At 45.3% G+C, this 25,643-nt stretch overlaps 1 protein-coding gene across 2 annotated transcripts in view; it reads left to right on the top strand.

Annotated features, from left to right (window-relative positions):
- The first annotated feature begins 20,984 nt into the window (after nucleotides 1-20,984).
- Nucleotides 20,985-25,643, top strand: part of LOC100968226 (zinc finger protein 486) — a 34,473-nt gene continuing 29,814 nt past the window's right edge. The window contains exon 1 of one of the 2 annotated variants that reach the window (XM_024926527.5): nucleotides 20,985-21,408. In XM_024926527.5, coding sequence (XP_024782295.2) covers nucleotides 21,379-21,408 — 30 coding nt within the window. In that variant the 5' untranslated portion in view covers nucleotides 20,985-21,378. Of the gene's footprint in view, nucleotides 21,409-23,272; nucleotides 23,602-25,643 lie in introns of those variants that run through there. The other variant, XM_055104096.2, reaches the window with a different exon arrangement.

A 25,643-nucleotide genomic window follows, 5' to 3' on the forward strand; every position in this document is an offset into this window, starting at 1 on the left:
TAATCCTAAAAAATATTTGTGATTAATAAAATTATCCATCCTAGGCCGGGAGCGGTGGCTCACGCTTGTAATCCCAGCACTTTGGGGGGCCGAGGCGGGCGGATCACAAGGTCAGGAGATTGAGACCATCCTGGCTAACACGGTGAAACCCTGTCTCTACTAAAAATACAAAAAATTAGCGGGGCATGGTGGCAGGCGCCTGTAGTCCCAGCTACTCAGGAGGCTGAGGCAGGAGAATGGCGTGAACCCAGGAGGCGGAGCTTGCAGCGAGCCGAGATGGTGCCACTGCACTCCAGCCTGGGCGACAGAGCGAGACTCTGTCTCAAAAAAATAAATAAATAAATAAATAATTTAAAAAGTCTCCATCCTTTGTGTGCTCCAGGAACAGTCTATGGAAGGAAACACCCTTCCCATTATGACTTAAGTGGTGCTCTCTTTTCTTACCTAAAACACAGGCTGACACAAACTCTGCACATTTTCTCCTTTTTTTTTTTTTTTTTTGAGATGGAGTCTCGCTCTGTCTCCGAGGCTGGAGTCGTGCAGAGGCGCGATCTCGGTTTTCTGCAAGCGCTGCCTCCCAGGTTCACGCCGTTCTGCTGCCTCAGCCTCCGGAGAAGCTGGGACTACAGGCGCCCAACACCACACCCAGCTAACTTTGTTTTTTTTGTATTTTTAGTGAAGACGGGGTTTCACCCTGTTAGCCACGATGGTCTCGATCTCCTGACCTCGTGATCCGCCCGCCTCGGCCTCCTAAAGTGCTGGGATTACAGGCGTGAGCCACCGCGCCCGGCCGTTTCTCCTTTTTGTTATTAAAAAAAAATCAGCTGAATTTGTCTTCTGTGGTCGAAATAAAAGATTTTTTTTTTTTTTTTTTTTTTTTTTTTTTTTTTTTTTTATGATGGAGTCTCACTCTGTCGCCCAGGTTGGAGTGCAGTGGCGTGATCGCGGCTTACTGCAACCTCCGCCTCCCAGGTACAAGTAATTCTCCTGCCTCAGCCTCCCGAGTAGCTAGGATTACAGGAGCCCAAAACCACACCCGGCTTTTTGTTTTCTGGGCTTTTTCTGAGACAGAGTTTTGCTCTTGTTGCCCAGGCTGGAGTGCAATGGTGCAATCTCAGCTCACGGCAACCTCCACCTCACTCCTGCCTCAGCCTCCCAAGTACCTGGGATTACAGGCATGCACCACCACGCCTGGCTAATTCTTTGGGTTTTTTTTTTTAGTATAGATGGGGTTTCTCCATGTTGGTTAGGCTGGTCTCGACTCCCGACCTCAGGTGATCCTCCCGCCTCAGGCTCCCAGTAATTTTTGTATTTTTAATAGATACAGGGTTTCACCATGTTGACCAGGCTGGTCTCAAACTTCTGACGTCAGATGATCTGCCTGCCTTGGCCTCTCAAAGTGCTGAGATTACAGGCATGAGCCACCAGCCTGGCTTAAAATTAAATATTTTTAAATTAAACTTTACTTAAGTTTGTCTCCCCGCTCAAGCTCCTGAACTTTGAGCTACCCTCAGTCTGAGTCAACATACAACCCCATTTTACGTCCCTCATAAGAACATGCTGATTTCAGGGTAAGACATCCTCTGATCTAAAATCTGACTTTTTCACCCTCCATTTGCCATTCCCTTCCCACCTCGTTTCTAGTCTTGTTTGCTCCTTTCTGGGAAAGAAAGGTCTTTTATGCCTACATCTTTTCAAGCCATAAAGATTTTATAGTTCGTTGGTATTTCCTCCTATTGCAATACTTTTTTGGAATTCAATTTTTTTTTTTTTTTTTTTTTTTTTTTTTTTTTTTTTTGAGACGGAGTCCCTGTCTGTTGCCCAGGCTGGAGTGCAGTGGCGCGATCTTGGCTCACTGCAAGCTCCGCCTCCCGGGTTCATGCCATTCTCCTGCCTCAGCTTCCCGAGTAGCTGGGACTACAGGCGCCCGCCACCATGCCCGGCTACATTTTTGTATTTTCTTTAGTAGAGACGGGGTTTCACCGTGTTAGCCAGGATGGTCTCGATCTGCTGACCTCCTGATCCGCCCGCCTCGGCCTCCCAAAGTGCGGGGATTACAGGCGTGAGCCACCGCGCCGGGCCTGGAATTCATTTTTTTTTTAAACATAAATCTAATGTTTTTATTTTACAAAGTTTAGAAATTGCCTCAAAACAATAAAAACTTCATCATCAGCAAGACCTCCCCAGTTTCCTTTCATCTTAACCTCAACTGCATCTGCCTGTGGGATCCCAGCTTTCCAGGGCTCTGTAGCTTCTCTCAGGATAAAGGCTTCTTCTATGGCTGGGGTGAGCAGGCTGAGACATCTGCAGGGGTGGCTCCTCAGAAAGAACTAACTGGGCCTTTAATAACTTCCTCTTGCATGCTTAACATTAGCCTTAGCTTGGAGTCACTAGGTTCAAGCTTTAATTTCCATGTCAGAGTTATTCACTTGGTTTTCAAAACTAAGTGTTTGAAAAATCCAGTGAAATTACTCACAGCGTTTACGTAAGAAAAGGAAATTTTAAGGTGCTTACTTTTTTTTTTTTTTTTTTGAGATGGAATCTCGCTCTGTCACCCACACTGGAATGCAATGGCTGGATCTCAGCTCACTGCAACCTCCACCTCCTGGGTAAAAGCTATTCTTCTGCCTCACCCTCCCAAGTAGGTGGGACTACAGGCATGCTCCACCACACCCAGCTAATTTTTGTATTTTTAGTAGAGACAGGGTTTCACCATGTTGGGCAGGCGGGTCTCAAACTCCTGACCTCAAGGAATCAACCCGCATTGGCCTCCCAATGTGCTGAAATTACAGGCGTGAGCTACTGCACCTGGCTAAGGTGCTTGCATTTTATGCCTCCATAAGAAAAACAAATATATCTACTTCTTTCAGACAATATATGTATTATTTTATTATTTATATTAAAAAATAATGTAGTAAAAAATTAGTCATATGGGAATGCTTCTAGAAGTTACCACATTTCATCACATGCAATTTAGCACTAAACTCAGAAATCAAGACAACAGGATATAGAATGGAGATATTCACTGTCACAAATTTACCCTGCAAAAAGAGGAACTGATGTTTTGATGAATCTGTGTAACTCATCAATTATCTACCACATTTTCCTATGAAAATATATTCATTGTCTAGAGCCAAAATGGAAGAGAGATTTTCCCTATTTTTTCCCTTGGTAGCTAGCATTATAAAGGTAAGGCTTAAGGCCGGGCGTGGTGGCTCACGCCTATAATCCCAGCACTTTGGGAGGCCGAGGCGGGTGGATCATGAGGTCAGGAGATCGAGACCATCCTGGCTAACACAGTGAAACCCCGTCTCTACTAAAAATACAAAAAATTAGCCGGGAGCGGTGGCGGGCTCCTGTAGTCCCAGCTACTTGAGAGGCTGAGGCAGGAGAATGGCGTGAACCCAGGAGGCGGAGCTTGCAGTGAGCCGAGATCGCGCCACTGCACTCCAGCCTGGGCGACAGAGCCAGACGCTGTCTCAAAAAAAAAAAATAATAATAAAAAAAAATAAAGCTAAGGCTTAGAATTCTGTTTGAAATCACTAAGACATAAAAACCACACCCAAGAAAATTCCTAAACTCACTCTTGGAAAGAAAAATGTAAATGAGAGTTATTAACAAATGGAATATATGATTAAATATTAATTTTTTGAAACTCATCTCTTTTATTTTCTTTGTAAATATTTTCTTACCTTTCAAGCCCTACTAATAAAATGCAAATTACAGTTAAAAAACTGATTCAGGTGGGTGCTGTGGCTCACTTTAATGCCAGCACTTTGGGAGGCCAAGGCAGGCAGATCAATTAAGATTAAAAGTTTGAGTGGGGCACGGTGGCTCACGCCTGTAATCCTAGCACTTTGGGAGGCCTAGGTGGGCAGATCACCTGAGGTTGGGAGTTCGAGGCCAGCCTGACCAACATGGAGAAACCCCATATCTACTGAAAATATAAAAATTAGCTGGGCATGGTGGCACATGCCCAAGGCTGAGGCAGGAGAATCTGGGAGGCTGAACCTGGGAGGCAGAGGTTGCGGTGAGCCGAGATCACGTCATCGCACTCCAGCCTGGGCAACAAGAGCAAAACTCCATCTCAAAAAAAAAAAAAAAAAATGACTAAAAGTTTGGGACCAGCCTGGTCCATCTCTACTAAAAATACAAAAACTAGCCAAATACAGTGGTGCACACGTGTAGTCCTAGCTACTCGGGAGGCTGAGGCATGAGAATCACTTGAACCCAGAAGGCAGAGGTTGCAGTGTGCCAAGATCAAGTCACTGCGTTCCAATCTGTGCAACAGAGTCAGACTGTCTTAAAAAAAAAAAAAAAAAAAGGCAGAATCAACAACAACAACAAAAACACCTGAGGTCAAAATAAGTGAACAAATCTTTCAAGGTACATATCCAATCACCCACCCCATCCTGTTCACATGCTCAATAACCACCCTCCCAGGAGACACAGCGCTATGCCCCCGTGACTGCCCCAGCTGCATTTTACTATGTAAGTTTTTACCCCATCTCACTGGGGTCATTTTCTTTTGTATTTTGAAGGTTTTTTCACAAACTTTTTACTATTTTTCTTTCACTCCCCCCAAGAGCATCCAGGAGGCAGAAATTATTTGTTTTCCCCTCAATACCAGCATCTGATTGGCTCACCAACAATGTGTCTCCAAGAAATGGAAGTTTGGTTGGGTGAAGACAATCTTCATGTCTCAAGGGGCTAGCTTTTCAAAAAAAAAAAAAAAGTATATCAGGAGATGCCTTTCAGCCCCAAGGCTGCCACCTGCTCCCTTGAGAGGCTACACTCTATACTTCAGGTAGTCCTAAGGGAGAAAGTGACCCAAGAGCTAACATCCATTAGACATTTTAGCAGACATAGCCATAGTGGGTATCTTGGTTTATCTCCAGAAAGTACTAAAACCCAGGCCCAGAATAAAACTGAAGGTTAGCAGAGGTCACATCACCCTATAATGTTTCCAGAGGGTAATGTTAACCTAAAAACATTCTGGCAAGTTCTCTGGAAAAATAAAAGAAAAAAAGGTACAGATATTTTTTACAATACAGTGTCAGGGGATTATTCTTTGCTTTCTTCTCATGGGAAATATTTAAAAACAGAAAACAAATCTTTTCAATAGTGCTATGCAATGCTTTAAACAGTGATTGAGGAACATGGGGTACAGGAGGCCCTGCTGGGGACACATGTGAAAAATGCCAGAGAAAATCAGTCCCTTGTGGGTTGTGAAAATAATTAAGCGACAGGCAATTAGACTGAGAAGGCTCTAGTCCTCGGATTCCTACTTGTAAAAAAATGTAAACTCAAGTGGATTTGTTAATAAATTACTACATTTGGGGAAACAAATTTCAGGCTTAAACAACTATAAACTGCTAAATAAGCTCTGATTACATAACCAGGAAATTTCCACCTTGATTATACAAATTAAGAAGTTACATAAGTACACCTAACCAATTGTTGAATTTGGTTTTCTTCATCACTGATTTTACAAATGTCTTTCCTTCAAGCCCCTCCCATGGACCACAAACTACAAACTACAACTGGGTGCTCTACAATTCTTGAATCACTCTTTGATTAAATTATTTGATTTTTTGCAGTGACTCCCATAATTTACTTTTTGTAGACAGAGTCTTGCTCTGTCGCCCAGGCTGGAGTGAAGTGGCACGACCTCAGCTCAGTGAAACCTACTCCTTCCGGGTTCAAGCGATTCTCACCTCTGCCTTTGGAGTAGCTGGGACTACAGACGTTCACCATCACGCCCAGCCAATTTATGTATTTTTAGTAGAGATGGGGTTTCCCCATTTTGGCCAGGCTTATCTTGAACTCCTGACCTCAAGTGATCCACCCGCCTCGGCCTCCCAAAGTGCTGGGATTACAGACGTGAGCCACCGCGCCAGGCCCCATAAATTTTTTCTTTTCTTTCTTTCTTTTTTTTTTGAGACAGAGTCTTGCTCCGTTGCCAGGCTGGAATGCAGTAGCACGATCTTGTCTTACTGCAACTTCCGCCTCCCAGGTTCAAGCGAATTCTCCTGCCTCAGCCTCCTAAGTAGCTGGGACTACAGGCCCCCGCCGCTGTGTCTGGCTAATTTTTGTGTTTTAGTAGAGACAGGGTTTCACCATGTTGGCCAGGATGGTCTCGATCTCTTGACTTCGTGATCCACCCGCCTCGGCCTCCCAAAGTGCTAGGATTACAGGCATGAGCCACCACACCTGGCCACCCGTCCCCATAAATTTTCAATAAGAGAAAACAGAAACTGTGAACCCCACGGACCAAAGCTCTTCCCATTCATGAACCTACACCCCGAGTCAGGATTCCCCCCAAAGATCCTCCTGGGGTCCCCACACAATCTAGGAGAGACGCGGCGCTGTGGGTGCAGGGCTGCCCTGAGAGGGTTTCAGGCCAGGGCACAGTCACTACGCAGGGAAGAGACAGGACACCCCTGGACCGCCTGTCAGCGCAGCTGCCATCTTAGGGCTGAAGGGGACTGAGGCCGAGCTGGGCAAGGAGAACTTGTGGCACAGATTGTGGAGCTGACTGAGGGGAGGCCTGAGTCCTGCCACAGCCACTTCTCACGGGTTCCAACCAGCCCCTCCCGCTCACTCGGGATGTCGGACCGGCACTCTCACTATTTCTAGGCTTCCAGGAGGTCCTGGTGTCTTAGCTATGGATCTCCCAATACCTGCAGGTCACGGGGCTACAGAGGTTGGGCCTCTAGGAGCAGAGGACACAGACTAGTGAAAACGAGACCCAGAGCTCAGGCTGCAGCTAGAGACAAAGGCCGCAGCCAAACACTGAAGACGTCCTGTTCACTCCAGCTGTGTGCCTGATTGGGCGGTTTTCAGCCCAGCGTTTCTGATTGGATAATGCTTAAGGCCCCCGCCCCCTCAGGCCCTGAGTAACAGAAAATGTGATCAGGACTGAGTGAAGAAAAAGTCACAGCCTAAGCTGCAGCCTTTTCAGGCAGGGCTTCCTCTCTGAGCTGAGGCAGGGCTTCCTCTCTGAGCTGAGCCAGGCCCAACCCAGATCATGGGAAAATTCTATCTTTTTTTTACTCTCTCTCTTTTTGAATATATTCAAAAGGTGAACAGAAGTATTTTGCTGTCATATTAATAATACATAAAATTTTTTTTCAAGAGAAAATCAGCTTTTACTTTGGTAATAGTGTATTATCAATACTAAAGTTAATTTTAATAAACCTTATAAATAGATCAAATTTGTCATTTTTGACCACTCCAGTTTTACATATATATTTTGTAATCTCTTGTAATTTTTAAAAACTGTTTACATTTTACTTTTATCCAAATTCTTTTTATTTTTTCAATTTGAAACAAACTTCAAGTAATTTCAAATTGTTATAGGAGATAGAAAGAAGTCATTTAGGGCCAGGTTCACTGGCAAGTGCCTGTAATCACAACACTTTGAGAGGCCAAGGTGGGTGGATCACTTGAGGTCAGGAGTTCAAGACCAGCCTGGCCAACATGGTGAAACCCCATTTCTACTAAAAATACAAATAACTAGCTGGGTGTGGTGCTGCACACCTGTAGACCCAGCTAGTCCGGAGGCTGAGGCAGGAGAATTGCTTAAACCCAGAAGGCGGAGGTTGTGTAACTGCCCAAGGGGTTCACCTTGCCCTATGTCTAGACAGAGCTGATTCATCAAGACTGGGTAATTTGTGGAGGAAAAGTTAAATATTAAATGTGAACTTAATTGAACGTGGACAAACTCAGTAGTCACCAAGTTCTCAAACAGGTTGTATGAGGCCCTTGAGGCATTCATTCAGCGCTGTTTCAGAGAAATCTCTATTTCAATCTATTTCTATACATTAGTTGTTGAAAAACAATAGACAATCACAAAAACAAGTTGACAGTTTTGTGTTCCTTGACCCCAGTTGCAAATGGCCCTCATGACTGGGCCTTATGCCAAACAACTCGTTACAAAAGAGCTAGGGTATCAGATTGTGCTGAAACTTCATTAGACCCTCCTCATCTGTGCAGGAATGAGTAGCTGACTCTGGAGCCCAAGCTGTTGCTTCCCAGTCTGGTGGTGAATCCTCCATAGTCTGGTGAGTGTAAATATATATATCTCTTTTCCTTTCTCCTCTTCCCATTGCAATTTGCTTATTATATCAACATGCTTATTATATCAATCTGGTTATTACATTGATTTGCTTATTATATAATTTGCTAATTATATCTGCATTTCCATTTACATGGCACAAAGCTTATTTACCCTTAAAGGTATTGAGTGTGTGTCTTTTCTTCTCCCCTTGAATGTTTCCCACACAGAATATTTTTGGCGTCACGAACAGGATTCAAAAACCAAACTGTGCCACTTTTTGGCCACAAGGACAGGGCTGGAAACTCGAGGAAATGCCAAATCCAGGGATGGGAACTCCCCAATATCACTGTCAATTCCTACAGGATTGAACGAAGGGGACGAATGCAGAAATGAAGACAAAGACAAAAGATTTGTTTTAAAAGAAGGGGTCAGGCAGGGCGCGGTGGCTCAGGCCTGTAATCCCAGCACTTTGAGAGGCCGAGGTGGGCGGATCGCGAGGTCAGGAGAGCGAAACCATCTTGGCTAACACGGTGAAACCCCGTCTCTACTAAAAATACAAAAAAATTTAGCCAGGTGTGGTGGCAGACACCTGTAGTCCCAGCTACCTGGGGGGGTGGGGGAGTGGGGCTGAGGCAGGAGAATGGCATGAACCCAGGAGGCAGAGCTTGCAGTAAGCCGAGATCATGCCACTGCACTCCAGCCTGGGTGACAGAGCGAGATTCGGTCTCAGAAAAAAAAAAAAAAAGAAGGTATCAGGGGTCCTTGCTTCTAGTGAGCAGAAGGCAGCCCTGAGTTTCTACAGGCCTTAGTATTTATTAGGTAGACTCAATAGGGAGGGAGAGGTAATGGTTGGTCAGCTGCTTGATTTATCACAGGTACATATAATTGCTTTCTTTGTACAACAGGCTTCAGATGTTCCTATAGATAACCACAAGGAACACTGCGCCTGGGGTGTAACTGCCCTCAGCACCCGTTCTGGCAGCAGATGCAGTTTGTCAGTTTTCCAACATCCTGCTTTCACGAGAAGAGTTTTCCCATATAGCCTCTGTCAGGCCTCTGAGCCCAAGCCAAATGAAATTTGGTGCCATGACTCGGATCGGGGGACCTCCCTTGGGAGATCAATCCCCTGTCCTCCTGTTCTTTGCTCCGTGAGAATGATCCACCTGTGACCTCAGGTCCTCAGACCGACCAGCCCAAGAAACATCTCACCAATTTCAAATCCGATAAGCGGCCTCTTTTTACTCTCTTCTCCAACCTCCCTCACTATCCCTCAACCTCTTTCTCCTTCCAATCTTGGTGCCACACTTCAATCTCTCCCTTCTCTTAATTTCAATTCCTTTCATTTCCTGGTAGAGACAAAGGAGACACGTTTTATCCGTGGACCCAAACTCCGGCGCCGGTCACGGACTGGGAAGGCAGCCTTCCCTTGGTGTTTAATCATTGCAGGGACGCCTCTCTGATTATACACTCACGTTTCAAGGGTGTCAGACCACACAGGGACACCTGCCTTGGTCCTTCACCCTTAGCGGCAAGTCCCGCTTTTCTGAGGAAGGGACAAGTACCCCTCAACCCCTTCTCTCCTTGTCTCTACCCCTTCTCTGCTTTTATGGGGCAGGGGCAAGAACCCCTCGACCCTTTCTCCTTCACCCTTAGCGGCAAGTCCCGCTTTCCTGGGGCTGGGGCAAGTACCCCTCAACCCCTTCTCCTTCACCCTTAGTGGCAAGTCCTGCTTTCCTAGGGGGCAAGAACCCCCCCAATCGCTTATTTCCATACCCTAACCTCTTATCTCTGTGCCCCAATCCCTTATTTCCGCACCCTGACCTCTTATCTCTGTGCCCCAATCCCTTATTTCTGTGCTCCAACCCCTTCTCTGCTTTTCTGGAGGGCAAGAACCCTCCGCCCCTTCTCCGTGTCTCTACTCTTTTCTCTGGGCTTGCCTCCTTCACTATGGGTAAGCTTCCACCTTCCATTCCTCCTTGTTCTCCCTTAGCCTGTGTTCTCAAAAACTTAAAACCTCTTCAACTCACACCTGACCTAAAACCTAAATGCCTTTTCTTCTGCAATGCCACTTGACCCCAATACAAACTCGACAGTAGTTCCCAATAGCCAGAAAATGGCACTTTGAATTTTTTCATCCTGCAAAATCTAAATAATTCTTGTCGTAAAATAGGCAAATGGTCTGAGGTGCCTGATGTCCAGGCATTCTTTTACACATCAATCCCTTCCTAGTCTCTGTGCCCAGTGCAACTCATCCCAAATCTTCCTTCTTTCTCTCCCACCTATCCTCTCAGTACCAACCCCAAGCATCACTGATTCTTTCTAATCTTCCTTTCCTACAGACACATCTGACCTCTCTCTTCCTCCCCAGGCTGCTCCTCACCAGGCCGAGCTAGGTCCCAATTCTTCCTCAGCCTCCGCTCCTCCACCCTATAATCTTTTTATCACCTCCCCTGTAGGGGTGGGTTGCCCCTCCACACCTGTGGGTGTTTCTCATAAGGTGGAATGAGAGACTTAGGAAAGAAAAAGACACAGAGACAAAGTATAGAGAAAGAAATAAGGGGACCCGGGGAACCAGTGTTCAGCATATGGAGGATCCCGCCAGCCTCTGAGTTCCCTTAGTATTTATTGATCATTCGTGGGTGTTTCTCCCAGAGGGGGATGTGTCAGGGTCACAAGACAATTGTGGGGAGAGGGTCAGCAGACAAACACGTGAACAAAGGTCTTTGCATCATAGACAAGGTAAAGGATTAAGTGCTGTGCTTTGAGATATGCATACACATAAACATCTCAATGCTTTACAAAGCAGCATTGCTGCCTGCACATCCCACCTCCAGCCCTAAGGCGGTTTTTCCCTATCTCAGTAGATGGAACGTACAATCGGGTTTTATACTGAGACATTCCATTGCCCAGGGACGGGCAGGAGACAGATGCCTTCCTCTTGTCTCAACTGCAAGAGGCATTCCTTCCTCTTATACTAATCCTCCTCAGCACAGACCCTTTACGGGTGTCGGGCTGGGGGATGGTCAGGTCTTTCCCTTCCCACTAGGCCATATTTCAGACTATCACATGGGGAGAAACCTTGGACAATACCTGGCTTTCCTAGGCAGAGGTCCCTGCGGCCTTCCGCAGTTTTTGTGTCCCTGGGTACTTGAGATTAGGGAGTGGTGATAACTCTTAAGGAGCATGCTGCCTTCAAGCATCTGTTTAACAAAGCACATCTTGCACCGCCCTTAATCCATTTAACCCTGAGTTTGACACAGCACATGTTTCAGAGAGCACGGGGTTGGGGGTAAGGTGACAGAATCTCAAGGCAGAAGAATTTTTCTTAGTACATAACAAAATGGAGTCTCCCATGTCTATTTCTTTCTACACAGACACAGTGACAATCTGATCTCTCTTGCTTTTCCCCACATCCCCTCCTCACACCTGGTCCGGCTTACAGTTTCATTCTGTCCCCCACCTGCCCAGCAATTTACTCTTAAAAAGGTGGCTGCAGCCAAAGGCATAGTCAAGATTAATGCTCCTTTTTCTTTATCCCAAATCAGACAGCGTTTAGGCTCTTTTTCATCAAATATAAAAATCCAGCCCAGTTCATGACTTGTTTGGCAGCAACCCTGAGACGCTTTACAGCCCTAGACCCTAAAAGGTCAAAAGGCCATCTTATTCTCAAAATACATTTTATTACCCAATCTGCTCCCGACATTAAATAAAACTCCAAAAATTAAATTCCGGCCCTCAAACCCCACAACAGGATTTAATTAACCTCGCCTTGAAGGTGTACAATAATAGAAAAAAATTGCAATTCCTTGCCTCCACTGTGAGACAAACCCCAGCCACATCTCCACCACACAAGAACTTCCAAACACCTGAACCTCAGCGGCCAGGCGTTCCTCCAGAACCTCCTCCCACAGGTGCTTGCTACACATGCCGGAAATCTGGCCACTGGGCCAAGGAATGCCCGCTGCCCGGGATTCCTCCTAAGCTGCGTCCCATCTGTGTGGGACCCCACTGAAAATCGGACTGTTCAACTCACCTGGCAGCCACTCCCAGAGCCCCTGGAACTCTGGCCCAAGACTCTCTGACTGACTCCTTCCCAGATCTTCTCAGCTTAGCGGCTGAAGACTGACACTGCCCGAACGCCTCGGAAGCCCCCTAGACCATCACGGATGCTGAGCTTCCGGTAACTTTCACAGTGGAAGGTAAACCCATCCCCTTCTTAATCAATATGGAGGCTACTCACTCCACATTACCTTCTTTTCAAGGGCCTGTTTCCCTTGCCTCCATAACTGTTGCGGGTATTGATGGCCAGGCTTCTAAACCTCTTAAACCTCCCCAACTCTGGTGCCAACTTAGACAATACTCTTTTAAGTACTCCTTTTTAGTTATCCCCACCTGCCCAGTTCCCTTATTAGGCTGAGACATGTTAACTAAATTATCTGCTTCCCTGACTATTCCTGGACTACAGTTATATCTCATTGCTGCCCTTCTTCCCAATCCAAAGCCTTCTTTGCGTCCTCCTCTTGTATCCCCCCACCTTAACCCACAAATATAAGATACCTCTACTCCCTCCTTGGTGACCGATCATGTACCCCTTACCATCTCATTAAAACCTAATCACCCTTACCCCACTCAATGCCAATATCCCATCCCGCAGCATGCTTTAAAAAGATTAAAGCCTGTTATCACTCGCCTGCTACAGCATGGCCTTTTAAAGCCTATAAACTCTTCTTACAATTCCATTTTACCTGTCCTAAAACCAGACAAGACTTACAATTTAGTTCAGGATCTGCGCCTTATCAACCAAATTGTTTTGCCTATCCACCCCGTGGTGCCAAACCCATATACTCTCCTATCCTCAATACCTGCCTCTACAACCCATTATTCTGTTCTAGATCTCAAACATGCTTTCTTTACTATTCCTTTGCACCCTTAATCCCAGCCTCTCTTCGCTTTCACTTGGACTGACCCTGACACCCATCAAGCTCAGCAAATTACCTAGGCTGTACTGCCGCAAAGCTTCACAGACAGCCCCCATTACTTCAATCAAGCCCAAATTTCTTCCTCATCTGTTACCTATCTCGGCATAATTCTCATAAAAACCCACATGCTCTCCCTGCCAATCGTGTCCAACTGATCTCTCAAACCCAAGCACCTTCTACAAAACAACAACTCCTTTCCTTCCTAGGTATGGTTAGCATGGTCAGAATTCTTACACAAGAGCCAGGACCACAACTTGTAGCCTTTCTGTCCAAACAACTTGACCTTACTGTTTTAGCCTAGCCCTCATGTCTGTGTGCAGCAGCTGCTGCTGCTTTAATACTTTTAGAGGCCCTCAAAATCACAAACTGTGCTCAACTCTCTCTCTACAGTTCTCATAACTTCCAAAATCTATTTTCTTCCTCATACCTGATGTATATACTTTCTGCTTTCCGGCTCCTTCAGCTATACTCACTCTTTGTTGCATCTCCCACAATTACCATTGTTCCTGGCCCAGGCTTCAATCCAGCCTCCCACATTATTCCTGATACCACACCTGACCCCCATGACTGTATCTCTCTGATCCACCTGACATTCACATTTCCTCAAATTTCCTTCTTTCCTGTTCCTCACCCTGATCACGCTTGATTTATTGATGGCGGTTACATCAGGCCTAATCGCCACACACCAGCAAAGGCAGGTGATGCTATAGTACAAGCCACTAGCTTGCCTCTTAGAACCTCTCATTTCCTTTCCATCGTGGAAATCTATCCTCAAGGAAATAACTTCTCAGTGTTCCATCTGCTATTCTACTACTCCTCAGGGATTATTCAGGCCCCCTCCCTTCCCTACACATCAAGCTCGAGGATTTGCCCCACCCAGGACTGGCAAATTAGCTTTACTCAACATGCCCTGAGTCAGGTAACTAAAATACCTCTCAGTCTAGGTAGACACTTTCACTGGATAGGTACAGGCCTTTCCTACAGGGTCTGAGAAGGCTACCACAGTCATTTCTTCCATTCTGTTAGATGTAATTCCTCAGTTTAGCCTTCCCGCCTCTATACAGGCTGATAACAGATGAGCCTTTATTAGTCAAATCAGCCAAGCAGTTTTTCAGGCTCTTAGTATTCAGTGAAACCTTTATATCCCTTATGGTCCTCCATCTTCAAGAAAAGTAGAATGGACTAAAGGTCTTTTAAAAACACACCTCACCAAGCTCAGCCACCAACTTAAAAAGGACTGGACAATACTTTTACCACTTTCCCTTCTCAGAATTCAGGCCTGTCCTCAGAATGCTACAGGGTACAGCCCATTTAAGCTCCTGTATAGACGCTCCTTTTTATTAGGCCCCAGTCTCATTCCAGACACCAGACCAACTTAGACTGTGCCCCCAAAAAACTTGTCATCCCTACTAGCTTCTGTCTAGTCATACTTCTATTCACCTTTCGCAACTACTCATACATGCCCTGCTCTTGTTTACACTGCCGGTTTACACTGTTTTTCCAAGCCATCACAGCTGATATCTCCTGGTGCTATCCCCAGACTGCCACTCTTAACTCTTGAAGTAAATAAATAATCTTTGCTGGCAGGACTATGCTGAATCTCCTTAGGCACTCTCTAATCAGATATCCTGAGTCATCCCAATTCTTAGACCTTTTATACCTGTTTTTCTTCTTCTGTTATTCCATTTAGTTTCTCAATTCATCCAAAACCATATCCAGGCCATCACCAATCATTCTATACGACAAATGTTTCTTCTAACATCCCCACAATATCACCCCTTACCACAAGACCTCCCTTCAGCTTAATCTCTCCCACTCTAGGTTCCCACGCCGCCCCTAATCCTGCTTCAAGCAGCCCTGAGAAACATCACCCATTCTATTCTCTCTCCATATCACCCCCCAAAAATTTTCACCGCCCCAACACTTCAACACCATTTTGTTTTATTTTTCTTATTAATATAAGAAGGCAGGAATGTCAGGCCTCTGAGCCCAAGCCAAGCCATCGCATTCCCTGTGACTTGCACGTATATGCCCAGATGGCCTGAAGTAACTGAAAAATCACAAAAGAAGTGAATATGCCCTGCCCCACCTTAACTGATGACATTCCACCACAAAAAAGTGTAAATGGCCGGTCCTTGCTTTAAGTGATGACATTACCTTGTGAAAGTCCTTTTCCTGGCTCATCCTGGCTCAAAAAGCACCCCCACTGAGCACCTTGCGACCCCCACTCCTGCCCACCAGAGAACAAACCCCCTTTGACTGGAATTTTCCTTTACCTACCCAAATCCTATAAAACGGCCCCACCCTTATCTCCCTTCGCTGACTCTCTTTTCGGACTCAGCCCACCTGCACCCAGGTGAAATAAACAGCCATGTTGCTCACACAAAGCCTGTTTGGTGGTCTCTTCACACGGACATGCATGAAAGCCTCCAGTGGTATACTGAGTTGGTCAGGACCCCCATTTTCTCTGCGTCCAACACCCCCAGTTCTCCTCTTTGGTGATTGAATAGTTCAGGGAAACTGGCCTTTGTAAGAATTGAGAATCTAAATTAATGCAATTTAAACCATTGACTGTGTATGTGAGAGGAGAGAAAAACCCTCTCATGTTGTTTTATATTGTTTTATATTCAGTAAAAACAACAAGGAAGTAAAACCAAAGACAGGCAGCCCAGCGCCAGGCCCGAAACCAGGCCTGGGCCCGCCTGGCCTAAACCCAGTAGTTAAAAATCAACTTATGATTTAGAAGCTGATGTTATTCATAGATTCCTTACATTGTATAGAAGAACACGGTGAAACTCCCTGCGCTGTTCTGTTCCTCCCTGACCACTGGTGCATGCAGCCCCTGTCATGTACCCCTTGCTTGCTCACATCAATCACGACCCTTTCATGTGAAATCTTTAGTGTTGTGAGCCCTTAAAAGGGCAGAAATTGTGCACTTGGGGAGCTCAGATTTTGAGACAGTACCTGGCCAATGCTCCCAGCTGAATAAAGCCCTTCCTTCTACAACTCGGTGTCTGAGAGATTTTGTCTGCAGCTCATCCTGCTACATGTGAAGTGCAGCAGGGGATTCCAGTCAGCAAAGGAGATGCTGAGGGATCTCCCCGAGTGAATGGTGTTTGCTTACTCTTTATAAGTTGATGTATCAGGATAGGGGATAGTTGCTACAAAAGAAATAAGAGCTGGAAAAGAAAAATGCCAATCCGACTTCCAGACTGACCCTGGCCCAATGCCAGGCCTATGTCTTAACTGTTCAGACTCAAAGATATCAGCCTATTGATGAAAAAAGTGGCTGTCCCAATGGCCCCATCAGGGTAAAATTGAAGAACTAGTCAGTCAGGGCTTGGAGCAGGTAAAAACACAGGTCCTGTCTCAAGGATGGGAAATTAACCTTAGTAAAATTCAAGGACAAATTGTAAAATTCCTTGGCATCCTGCACAAACTATAAAATTCCTTGGCATCCTATGAAATGCAGGGAAATAGTCCATTTTACCAAAGACTAAGGCTAAAATACTAAAAATTGCAACCCTTACCACTAAAAAGGAGGACTAGAAATTTATTGGCTTGTTTGGATTCGGGAGACATTATATTCACCACTTGGGTAACATTTTACAACCTCGACATGCAGTCACTAGAAAATGCTATGACTTTCACTGGGGAGAGAAAGAGAACATGGCTTTTGAACAAGCTAAACAAGCAGTGCAACTGGCCCTGGATCTATGGCCCATATGGGATGGGCCAGTGGAACTGCAAATAACTGTCCTAAATCAACATGCTAATTGGAGCCTTAGGCAGAAACAAGATGGGAAGAGGGCACACTTTGGGTTTTGAACCCAGAAATTGCCAGAGGCCAGCAAAGCTTATACCCCTTTCAAGAAGCAATTGTTAGCTTGCTATTGGGCTTTGCTGGAAATGGAACACCTCTGCTTCAACCATGATGTCTTTATAAGGTCTGAAATTCCTTTTATGACTTGAGTCATGAGTTCCCCCAAAACTCACCAAATAGGGCATGCCCAAGAAAGTAACATCATAAAATGGAAATACAACATAGAAGACCAGGCTAAGCCAAAACCAAAGGGGGTATCATTTTTACATGAGGATGTACAAAACTTGCCAGCTCAGGAAACCACTGAGGAAGTGCTGCACATAGGGAAGGAAACCACCCCTCCCCCCGCTCAGTGGTGCAGTTCCTTTAAAGAACTAAGCCCAGAGGATCAGAAACATGCTTGGTTTACTGATCAATCCAGCAAACATATTAGTGGGACCCAATGCTGGAAGGGCATGGCTTATAATCCTGTTAAAAACGTAAGCATTTCTGATGAAGGAAGGGGTGGGAGCAGCCAGTTAGCTGAACTAGTAGCCAACCTCCAAGCTATTCAGGAGGAAGCCAGAGGGATTTGTCACTTGTATACCAACTCTTGGTCAGTAGCAAATGGTCTTACTACCTGGATGCTCCAATAGTGACAAAACAAATGGTTAATTGGGAATAAAGACGTTTGGGGAAAAAAATACTGAGAAGATATCTGAATCCTGGTGCACACTACCATTATTGCTGTTTTCCATGTTGATGCTCATCCATCTCTGCTTTCTCTTGACAGACTATTTAATCACCAGGAAGATCAACAGGCCAAAATTTTTATTATAACTGAAAACTTGAATGCGGATGAATTGATTACCTGTTCAAGCCTTGCAATGACTGGCATTATAATGTGTGCTGGTATAATTGATAGTGATTAGTGGCCTAAATGTTCCACTTAAAAGATACAGAATGGTAGAATGGATAAGAGTTTACCAACCAAATACCTGCGGTCTTTAAGAGACTCACCCAACACATAAAAACTCACATAAAGTTAAGGTAAAGGGCTGGGAAAAGATAGTCATGCAAATGTACCCCAAAAGCAAGCAGTAGTAGCCATTCTTACATCAGACAAAACAGACATTAAAGCAAAAACAGTTAAAAATACAAAAAGACAAAGAGGGACATTATATAATGATAAAAGGACTAGTCCAACAGGAAAATATCACAATTCTAAATATATATGCACCTAACACTGGAGCTCCCAGTTTATTAAACAATTACTACTAGACCTAAGAAATGAGATAAATGGCAACACAATAATAATGGGGAACTTCAATACTCTACTGACAGCACTAGACAAGTCATCAAGACAGAAAGTCAACAACAACAACAACAACAAAAACAATGGACTTAAACTATACTGTAGAACAAATGGACTTGACAAATATTTACAGAACATTCTACCCAACAACTGCAGAATATACATTTCATTCATCAGCATATGAATCATTCCCTAAGACAGACATATGATGGTCCACAAAACAAGTCTCAATAAATTTAAGACAATCAAAATTATATCAACTACTATATCAACTATATCAACTACTATATCAACTATTATATCAACTATGTCAGACTACAGTGGAATAAAAGTGAAAACTCCAAATGAACCCTCAAAACCATGCAAATACATGGAAATTAAATAAATACATGGAAATTAAATAAAAATAAAATTTAGGATCAACTTGTTTCTGAATGATTGTTGTATGAAATCAAGATGGAAATTTAAAAATTCTTTGAGCTGAACGATAATAATGACAATCTATTAAAATGTCTGGGATACAGCAAAAGTGGTGCTAAAAGGAAAGTTCATAGCAGCAAGTGCCTACTAAAAAGTCTGAAAGGGCATAAGTAGACAATCTAAGATAACACCTCAAGGAACTAGAGAAACAAGAACAAGCCAAACCCAAATCCAGTAGAAAAAAAGAAATAACAAAGATCAGAGCAGAACCCTAGGGGGAGGGGTGGCTGCAGTCTCTGTGGACCAGCAGACTTAGCCTTTCCTCCTGCTAGTTTTGAAGAATTTGAGCAGCCCAGATGAGTGGATTTTCCCCCAGCGAAACACCCCCCTCCACCAAAGGACAGTCAAAGTGCTTCATTAAATGAGTTCTGCTTCCTGTGCCACCCAACTGGATGAGACCCTTCAACAGGGATTGTCAGACACCCTATAGAGGAGCGATTCTACTGGCATCAGGTTTGTGCCTCTTGAGGTCAGAGATCCCAGAGGAAGGAGCGGGCACTCTTCTTTGCTGTTCTCCAACTTCCTTGAGTGACATCTCCAGGCACGGCGGTGAACCAGATGAATAGGTCCTGAAGTGAACCCCTAGCAAACTGCAGCAGCGCTACAGAAGATGGACCTGACAATTGAAAGAAAAACAAACAGAAAGCAACAATGCATCAACAAGAAAAAAATGTACCCACAAAAACCTCATCCAAAGCCGCACATGGTGGCTCACACCTGTAACCCAATACTTTGGGAGGCCGAGGCAGTGGGCAGAGCACTTGAGGTCAGGAGTTCGAGACTAGCCTGGCCAACATGGTGAAACCTTGTCTCTACTAAAAAATACAAAAAAATAGCCAGGCGTGGTGGTGCATGCCTGTAGTCCCAGCTACTAGGTAGTCTGAGACATGAGAATCACTTGAACCTGGGAGGCAGAATTTGCAGTGAGCTGCGATTGTGCCACTGCACTCCAGCCTGAGTGACAGAGAGAGAGACTGTTAAAAAAAAAAAAATCCAAGTGTCAGCAGCCTCAAAGATCGAAACTAGACAAACTCATGAAGATGAGAAAGAATCAACAAAAAACAGCTGAAAGGCCAGAGTGCCTCTTCTCTTCCAAATGATCAAAATGTCTCTTCAGCAAGGTGCAGAACTGGACAGAAGATGAGATGCATGAATTGACAGAAGTAGGCTTCAGAAGATGGTTAATAACAAACTCTGCTGAGCTAAAGAAACATGTTCAAACCCAATTTGAAGAAGCTAAGAACCTCGATAAAAGGTTAGAGGAACTGCTAACTAGAATAACCAGTTTGGAGAGGAACATAAGAGGATGAGATGCATGAATTCACAGAAGTAGGCTTCAGAAGACGGTTAATAACAAACTCTGCTGAGCTAAAGAAACATGTTCGAACCCAATTTGAAGAAGCTAAGAACCTTGATAAAAGGTTAGAGGAACTGCTAACTAGAATAAACAGTTTGGAGAAGAACATAAATGACCTGATGGAGCTGAAATTTTGGCATGAGGCCCAGTCACTAGGGCCCTTTGCGACTGGGCTCAAGGAACACAAAAACGTTATCTTGTTTTTCAATAACTAACATATAGGAATAGATTGAAACAGAGATTTCTCTGAAATGACACTACATGAGTGCCTCAATGAATGCCTCAAGGGGGTCACACAACCGGTTCTGAGACTTGGTGACCATTGTTTGTGTCCGTGTTCAATTTATTTCAAAATTAATATTTAACTTTTCCTCCACAAATTCCCGTCTTGATGAACGGGCTCTGTCTAGGCAAAAGGCCTGTCTTTATGAATCAGCTCTGTCTAGACAAAAGGCAAGGTAAACCCCTTGGGCTGTTACACAACCTCTGCTTCCTGGGTTCAAGCGATTCTCTTGCCTCAGCCTCCGGAGTAGCTGGGACTACAAGTGCACACCAGCACACCCAGCTAATTTTTTGTATTTTTAGTAGAAATGGGGTTTCACCACGTTGGCCAGGCTGGTCTTGAACTCCTGACTCAAGTTATCTGCCCACCTTGGCCTCCCAAAGTGCTGGAATTAGAGGCGTGAGCCACTGCGCCTGGTTCTAAATTATTTCTATTTCCTGTAACAATTTGAAATTACTTAAAGGTTGTTTCAAATTGAAAAAAAGAATGTAGATAAAATATAAAAAGTTAACAAAATTACAAGTGATTATGAAATATATGTGTAAATCTTGAGAGGTCAAAAGTGACAAATCTGATTTATATATAAGGTTTTATTAAAATTAGCTTTAGTATTGATAATACACTATTACCAAAGTAAAAGTTGATTTTCTAACAAAAATTTTATGTATTATTAATACGACAGCAAAATACTTCTGTTTACCTTTTGAATACATGCAAAAAGAGAGAGAGTAAAAAAGAGAATTTTCCCATGCTCTAGGGTGGGCCTGGCTCAGCTCAGGGAGGAAGTCCTGCCTGAAAACGCTGCAGCTTAGGCTGTTACTCTTTCATCACTCAGCCCAGCATCTGATCACATCCTCTGTCACTCAGGGGCTGAGTGGGCGGGGCCTTAAGCATTATCCAATCAGAGACGCTGGGCTGGAAACCGTCCAATCAGGCAGGCAGCTGGAGCAAAGAGGACGGCTTCCGGGTTTGGCGCGGCCTTTGTCTCTCGCTGCATCTGGAGCTCTAGTTCGCCTCTTCGCTACTCTGTGTCCTCTGCTCCTAGAGGCCCACCCTGTGTGGCCCTGTGTCCTGTAGGTATTGGGAGATCCACAGCCAAGATGCCGGGACCCCTTAGAAGCCTAGAAATGGTGAGAGTGCCCGTTGGACATCCTGAGAGAGGGGAGGGACTGGTTGATGGGAAGTGGCTATGGAGGGACTCAGGCCTCCCCGTAGTCAGCTCCACAATCTGCATCCGGAGTTCTCCTTACCCAGCTCGGCCTCAGTCCCCTTCAGCCATAAGATGGTGGCTGCGCTGACAGCCGGTCCCGGGGAGTCCTGTCTCTTCCCTGCGCAGTGACCGTGCCCTGGCCTGGCGCCCTCTCTGTGCAGCAGCTCTGCACCCGCAGCTTCGGGTCTCTCCCAGATGGTGCGGGAACCACGAGAAGGTCATCAGGGGAGAATCTTGACTCGGGGTGCGGGTTCACGATTCGGAAGAGCTTTGGTCCGTGGGGTTCACAGTTTCTCTTTTCTTCTGTTAAAAATTTATGGGGCCGGGCGCGGTGGTTGACGCCTGTAATCCCAGCATTTTGGGAGGCGAAGGCTGGCGGATCACTTGAGGTGAAGGGTTGCTAGGACAACTAAATTCCTCTTCAAAGACTCAACTTCCTGGTCAGAAGTTGTAAAAGTTGTAAAACAACCCTACCCCTTTTTCTCCCTTTTCCTTTTCTCGCAAATCGCGCGTTTATCCTATTTGGAAAAAGTTTGGGTCTAAGCCAACCGGGATCAGCTTAGATTGTGCGGTCTGACCCCAGCCAATAGGGGAAGGACACAAAAACAAAAACTACGTTGGGGTTAAAAACCCCTTCCTGGTCGGGCGCGGTGGCTCACGCCTGTAATCCCAGCATTTTGAGAGGCCTAGGCGGGAGGATCTTGTGGTCAGGAGTTCTAGACCATCCTGGCCAACACGGTGAACCCCATCTCTACTAAAAATACAAAAATTAGCCAGGTGTGGTGGCAGGCGCCTGTAATCCCAGCTACTTGGGAGGCTGAGGCATGAGAATTGGTTGAACCCAGGAGGCGGAGGTTGCAGTGAGCTGAGATCGCGCCATCGTACTTAAGTGTGCGCGACAGAGCAAGACTCCTTCACACACACACAAAAAGGGCCGGGTGCAGTGGCTCACGCCTGTAATCCCAGCACTTTGGGAAGCCAAGGCAGGCGGATCATCTGAGGTCGGGAGTTCGAGACCAGCCTGACTAACATGGAGAAACCCTGTCTCTATTAAAAATACAAAATTAGCTGGGCATGGTGGCGCATGCCTGTAATCCCAGCTACTCGGGAGGCTGAGGCAGGAGAGTTGCTTGAACCTGGGAGGAGGAGGTTGCGGTGAGCCGAGATCGCGCCATTGCACTCCAGCCTGGGCAACAACAGCGAAACTCCGTCTCAAAAAAAAAAAAAAAAAAAAAAAAAAAAAAGAATCTTAAAATTTTCTTCCTTTATGTAAACACTGAGTAATTTCACTGGATTTTTCAAACACTTAGTTTCAAAAACCAAGTGAATAACACTGACATGGAAATTAAAGCTTGAACCTAGTAATTCCAAGCTAAGGCTAATATGAAGTCTGCAAAAGGAGGAAGGGGTTAAAAAAAAATTTTTTTTTGAGACAGTCTTGCTTTGTGGCCCAGGCTGGAGTGCAGTGGCGCGATCTCGGCTCACTGCAACCTCCGCCTCCGGGGTTCGAGCAATTCTTCTGCCTCAGCCTCCCAAGTAGCTGGGACTACAGGCACTCGCCACCACGCCCGGCTAATTTTTATATTTTTAGTAGAGACGGGGTTTCACCATATTGGCCAGGCTGGTGTCGAACTCCTGACCTTGTGATCCGCCTACCTCAGCCTCCCGAAGTGCTGGGGTTACTACATTTTTTATATTTTGACATGGAGTTTAGCTCTTATTGCCCAGTCTGGAGTGCAATGGCATAATATCGGCTCACCGCATCCTCTACCTCCTGGGTTCAAGGGATTTTCCTACCTCAGCCTCTGGAGTTACTGGGATTGCAGGCACGCGCCGTCACGCCCGGCTAATTATGTGTGTTTACTAGGGGTTTCTCCATGTTGGTCAGGCTGGTCTCTAACTCCCAACCTCAGGTGATCCATCCGCCTTGGCCTCCCAAAGTGCTGGGATTACATGCTTGCGCCACCGCGCCCGGCCAACAGGTTATTAAAGGCCTAGTTAGTTTTTTCTGGGGAGCCTCGCCTGCAGATGTCCCAGCCTGCTCACCCCACCCATGGAAGGAGCCTTTATCCTGAGAGAAGCTACGGAGCCCTGGAAAGCTGGAGCCCCACAGGTAGTTAAAATTAAGGTGAAAGGAAACTGGGAGGGTCTTACTGATAATAAAGCTATTGTTTTGAGGCACTTTTTAGACTTTTTAAGATAAAAACGTTAGATTTATGTAAAAAAATGAATTAGTATTGGAACAGGAGAAAGTACCAACTAATTATAAGGTTTCTGTGGCTTGCAAAAATGTAGGCAGAAAAGGGCTTTTTTCCTAGGGAGGAGCAAACGAGATTAGAAAAAAGGTGGGAGGGGAATGACAAATGGAGGGTGAAAAAGTCAGATTTTAGCTCAGAGAATGTCTTACCCTGAAATCACCGTGTTCTTAGAAGGGATGTAAAGTGGGGTTGTATGTTTTTTTTTTTTTTTTTGAGACAGTCTCATTCCGTCGCCCAGGCTGGAGTGCAGTGGCGCGATCTCGGCTCACTGCAAGCTCCGCCTCCCGGGTTCACGCCATTCTCCTGCCTCAGCCTCCCGAGTAGCTGGGACTACAGGCGCCCGCCACCACGCCCGGCGAATTTTTTTGTATTTTTAGTAGAGACGGGTTTCACCGTGTTAGCCAGGATGGTCTGGATCTCCTGACCTCTGACCTTGTGATCCGCCCGCCTCGGCCTCCCAAAGTGCTGGGATTACAGGCGTGAGCCACCGCGCCCGGCCAAAATGGGGTGTATGTTGACTCAGACTGAGGGTAGCTCAAAATTCAGGAGCCTGAGGGAGGGAGATAAATAAAGTTTGATTAAGAAATATTTTATTTTAGGCCAGGCGCGATGGCTCACGCTTGTAATCCTAGCACCTTGTGAGGCTGAGGCAGGCCGAACACCTGAGGTCACAGCCTGGCCAACACGGTGAAAACATGGTGTCTACTAAAAATACAAAAATTAGCCAAGCGTCTTGGCAGGTACATGTAATGCCAGCTACTTGGGAGGCTGAGGCAGGAGAATTGCTTGAACCTGGGAGGTGAAGGTTTCAGTGAGCAGTGAGTCAAGATGGTGCCACTGCACTCCAGCCTGGGCAGCAGAGTGAGACTTCATCACAAGAAAAAAAAAAAAGAAATTTGACCACTGAAGACATATTCAGCTGATTTTTCTAATGAGAAAAAGGAGAAAATGTGCAGAGTGTATGTCTGGCTGTGTGACAGGTAAGAAAAGAGAGCACCATCTAAGTCATAATGGGAAGGGTGTTTCTGTCCATCAGCTTTTTCTGGAGTACACAACAAATGGAGAATTAATCACAAATGTTTTCCATGATTATCTATGTGTTTCATCTTTCCTCATGTCTTTTCTTTGTTGTATGCATTTCTTCCATTTGGCTTTTCCTGGGCTGTATCTTATATATTAAACCAGTAAACATAACTACAGTGTTTTGTTCAGTTCTATGAATAGCTCTACCAAATTATTGAACTTCAGGGAGGTTTCAGGAGTCCCGAGTTTTCAAACATTAGTTCAAAAGAATAGATGGGCCCATAGGGTTTGTGACTGGCATCTGCAGTGAGGACAATGTTGTGGGACCGAGGGTCTATGCTGACTTTAGGTGCTGTCAGAATTCAAATATTAGGCAATAAGTTTGTGTTGGAGAAATGTTTGATGTTCAGCAAACTCTACAGATATGGTGCCAGTAAAAAGATATTACAGAGGCCTGGCCTGGAACAAAGCTCTGGGTGTTTGGGATTGGGAGGCTCCACTCTCCTGTACACAGGCTGTCACACTGCCCATTGTCCTGTGATTCCAGGTCTTCTCCCAGGGTGACAGAGGACTGAAAACTTAGAGAAAAGGAGCTCTGATTACAGACCCCCTTTTATTGCAGCTATCACCACAGTGTTCCCACCCACTCACAAGCACACACACTAGACATTAACGTGTCCACGCTCCTCCCAGGACTAGGCATCACCCTCAGAAACTTCACCACGGCATTTTTGATCCTAGTGTTTCTTGTGTTTCTTGTCAAGAACCCACAAGTCTCTACAAGTCTACTGGCATGTCTCCACCCCAGACACTGAATCTGCAGCAGCAACCTGTTTTCTCCACCATCCTAGGATCTGGGCCACATGTTTATAAT

This window comes from Pan paniscus, chromosome 20, assembly GCF_029289425.2.
Source record: "Pan paniscus chromosome 20, NHGRI_mPanPan1-v2.0_pri, whole genome shotgun sequence".
In the NCBI taxonomy this organism is placed as follows: domain Eukaryota; kingdom Metazoa; phylum Chordata; class Mammalia; order Primates; family Hominidae; genus Pan; species Pan paniscus.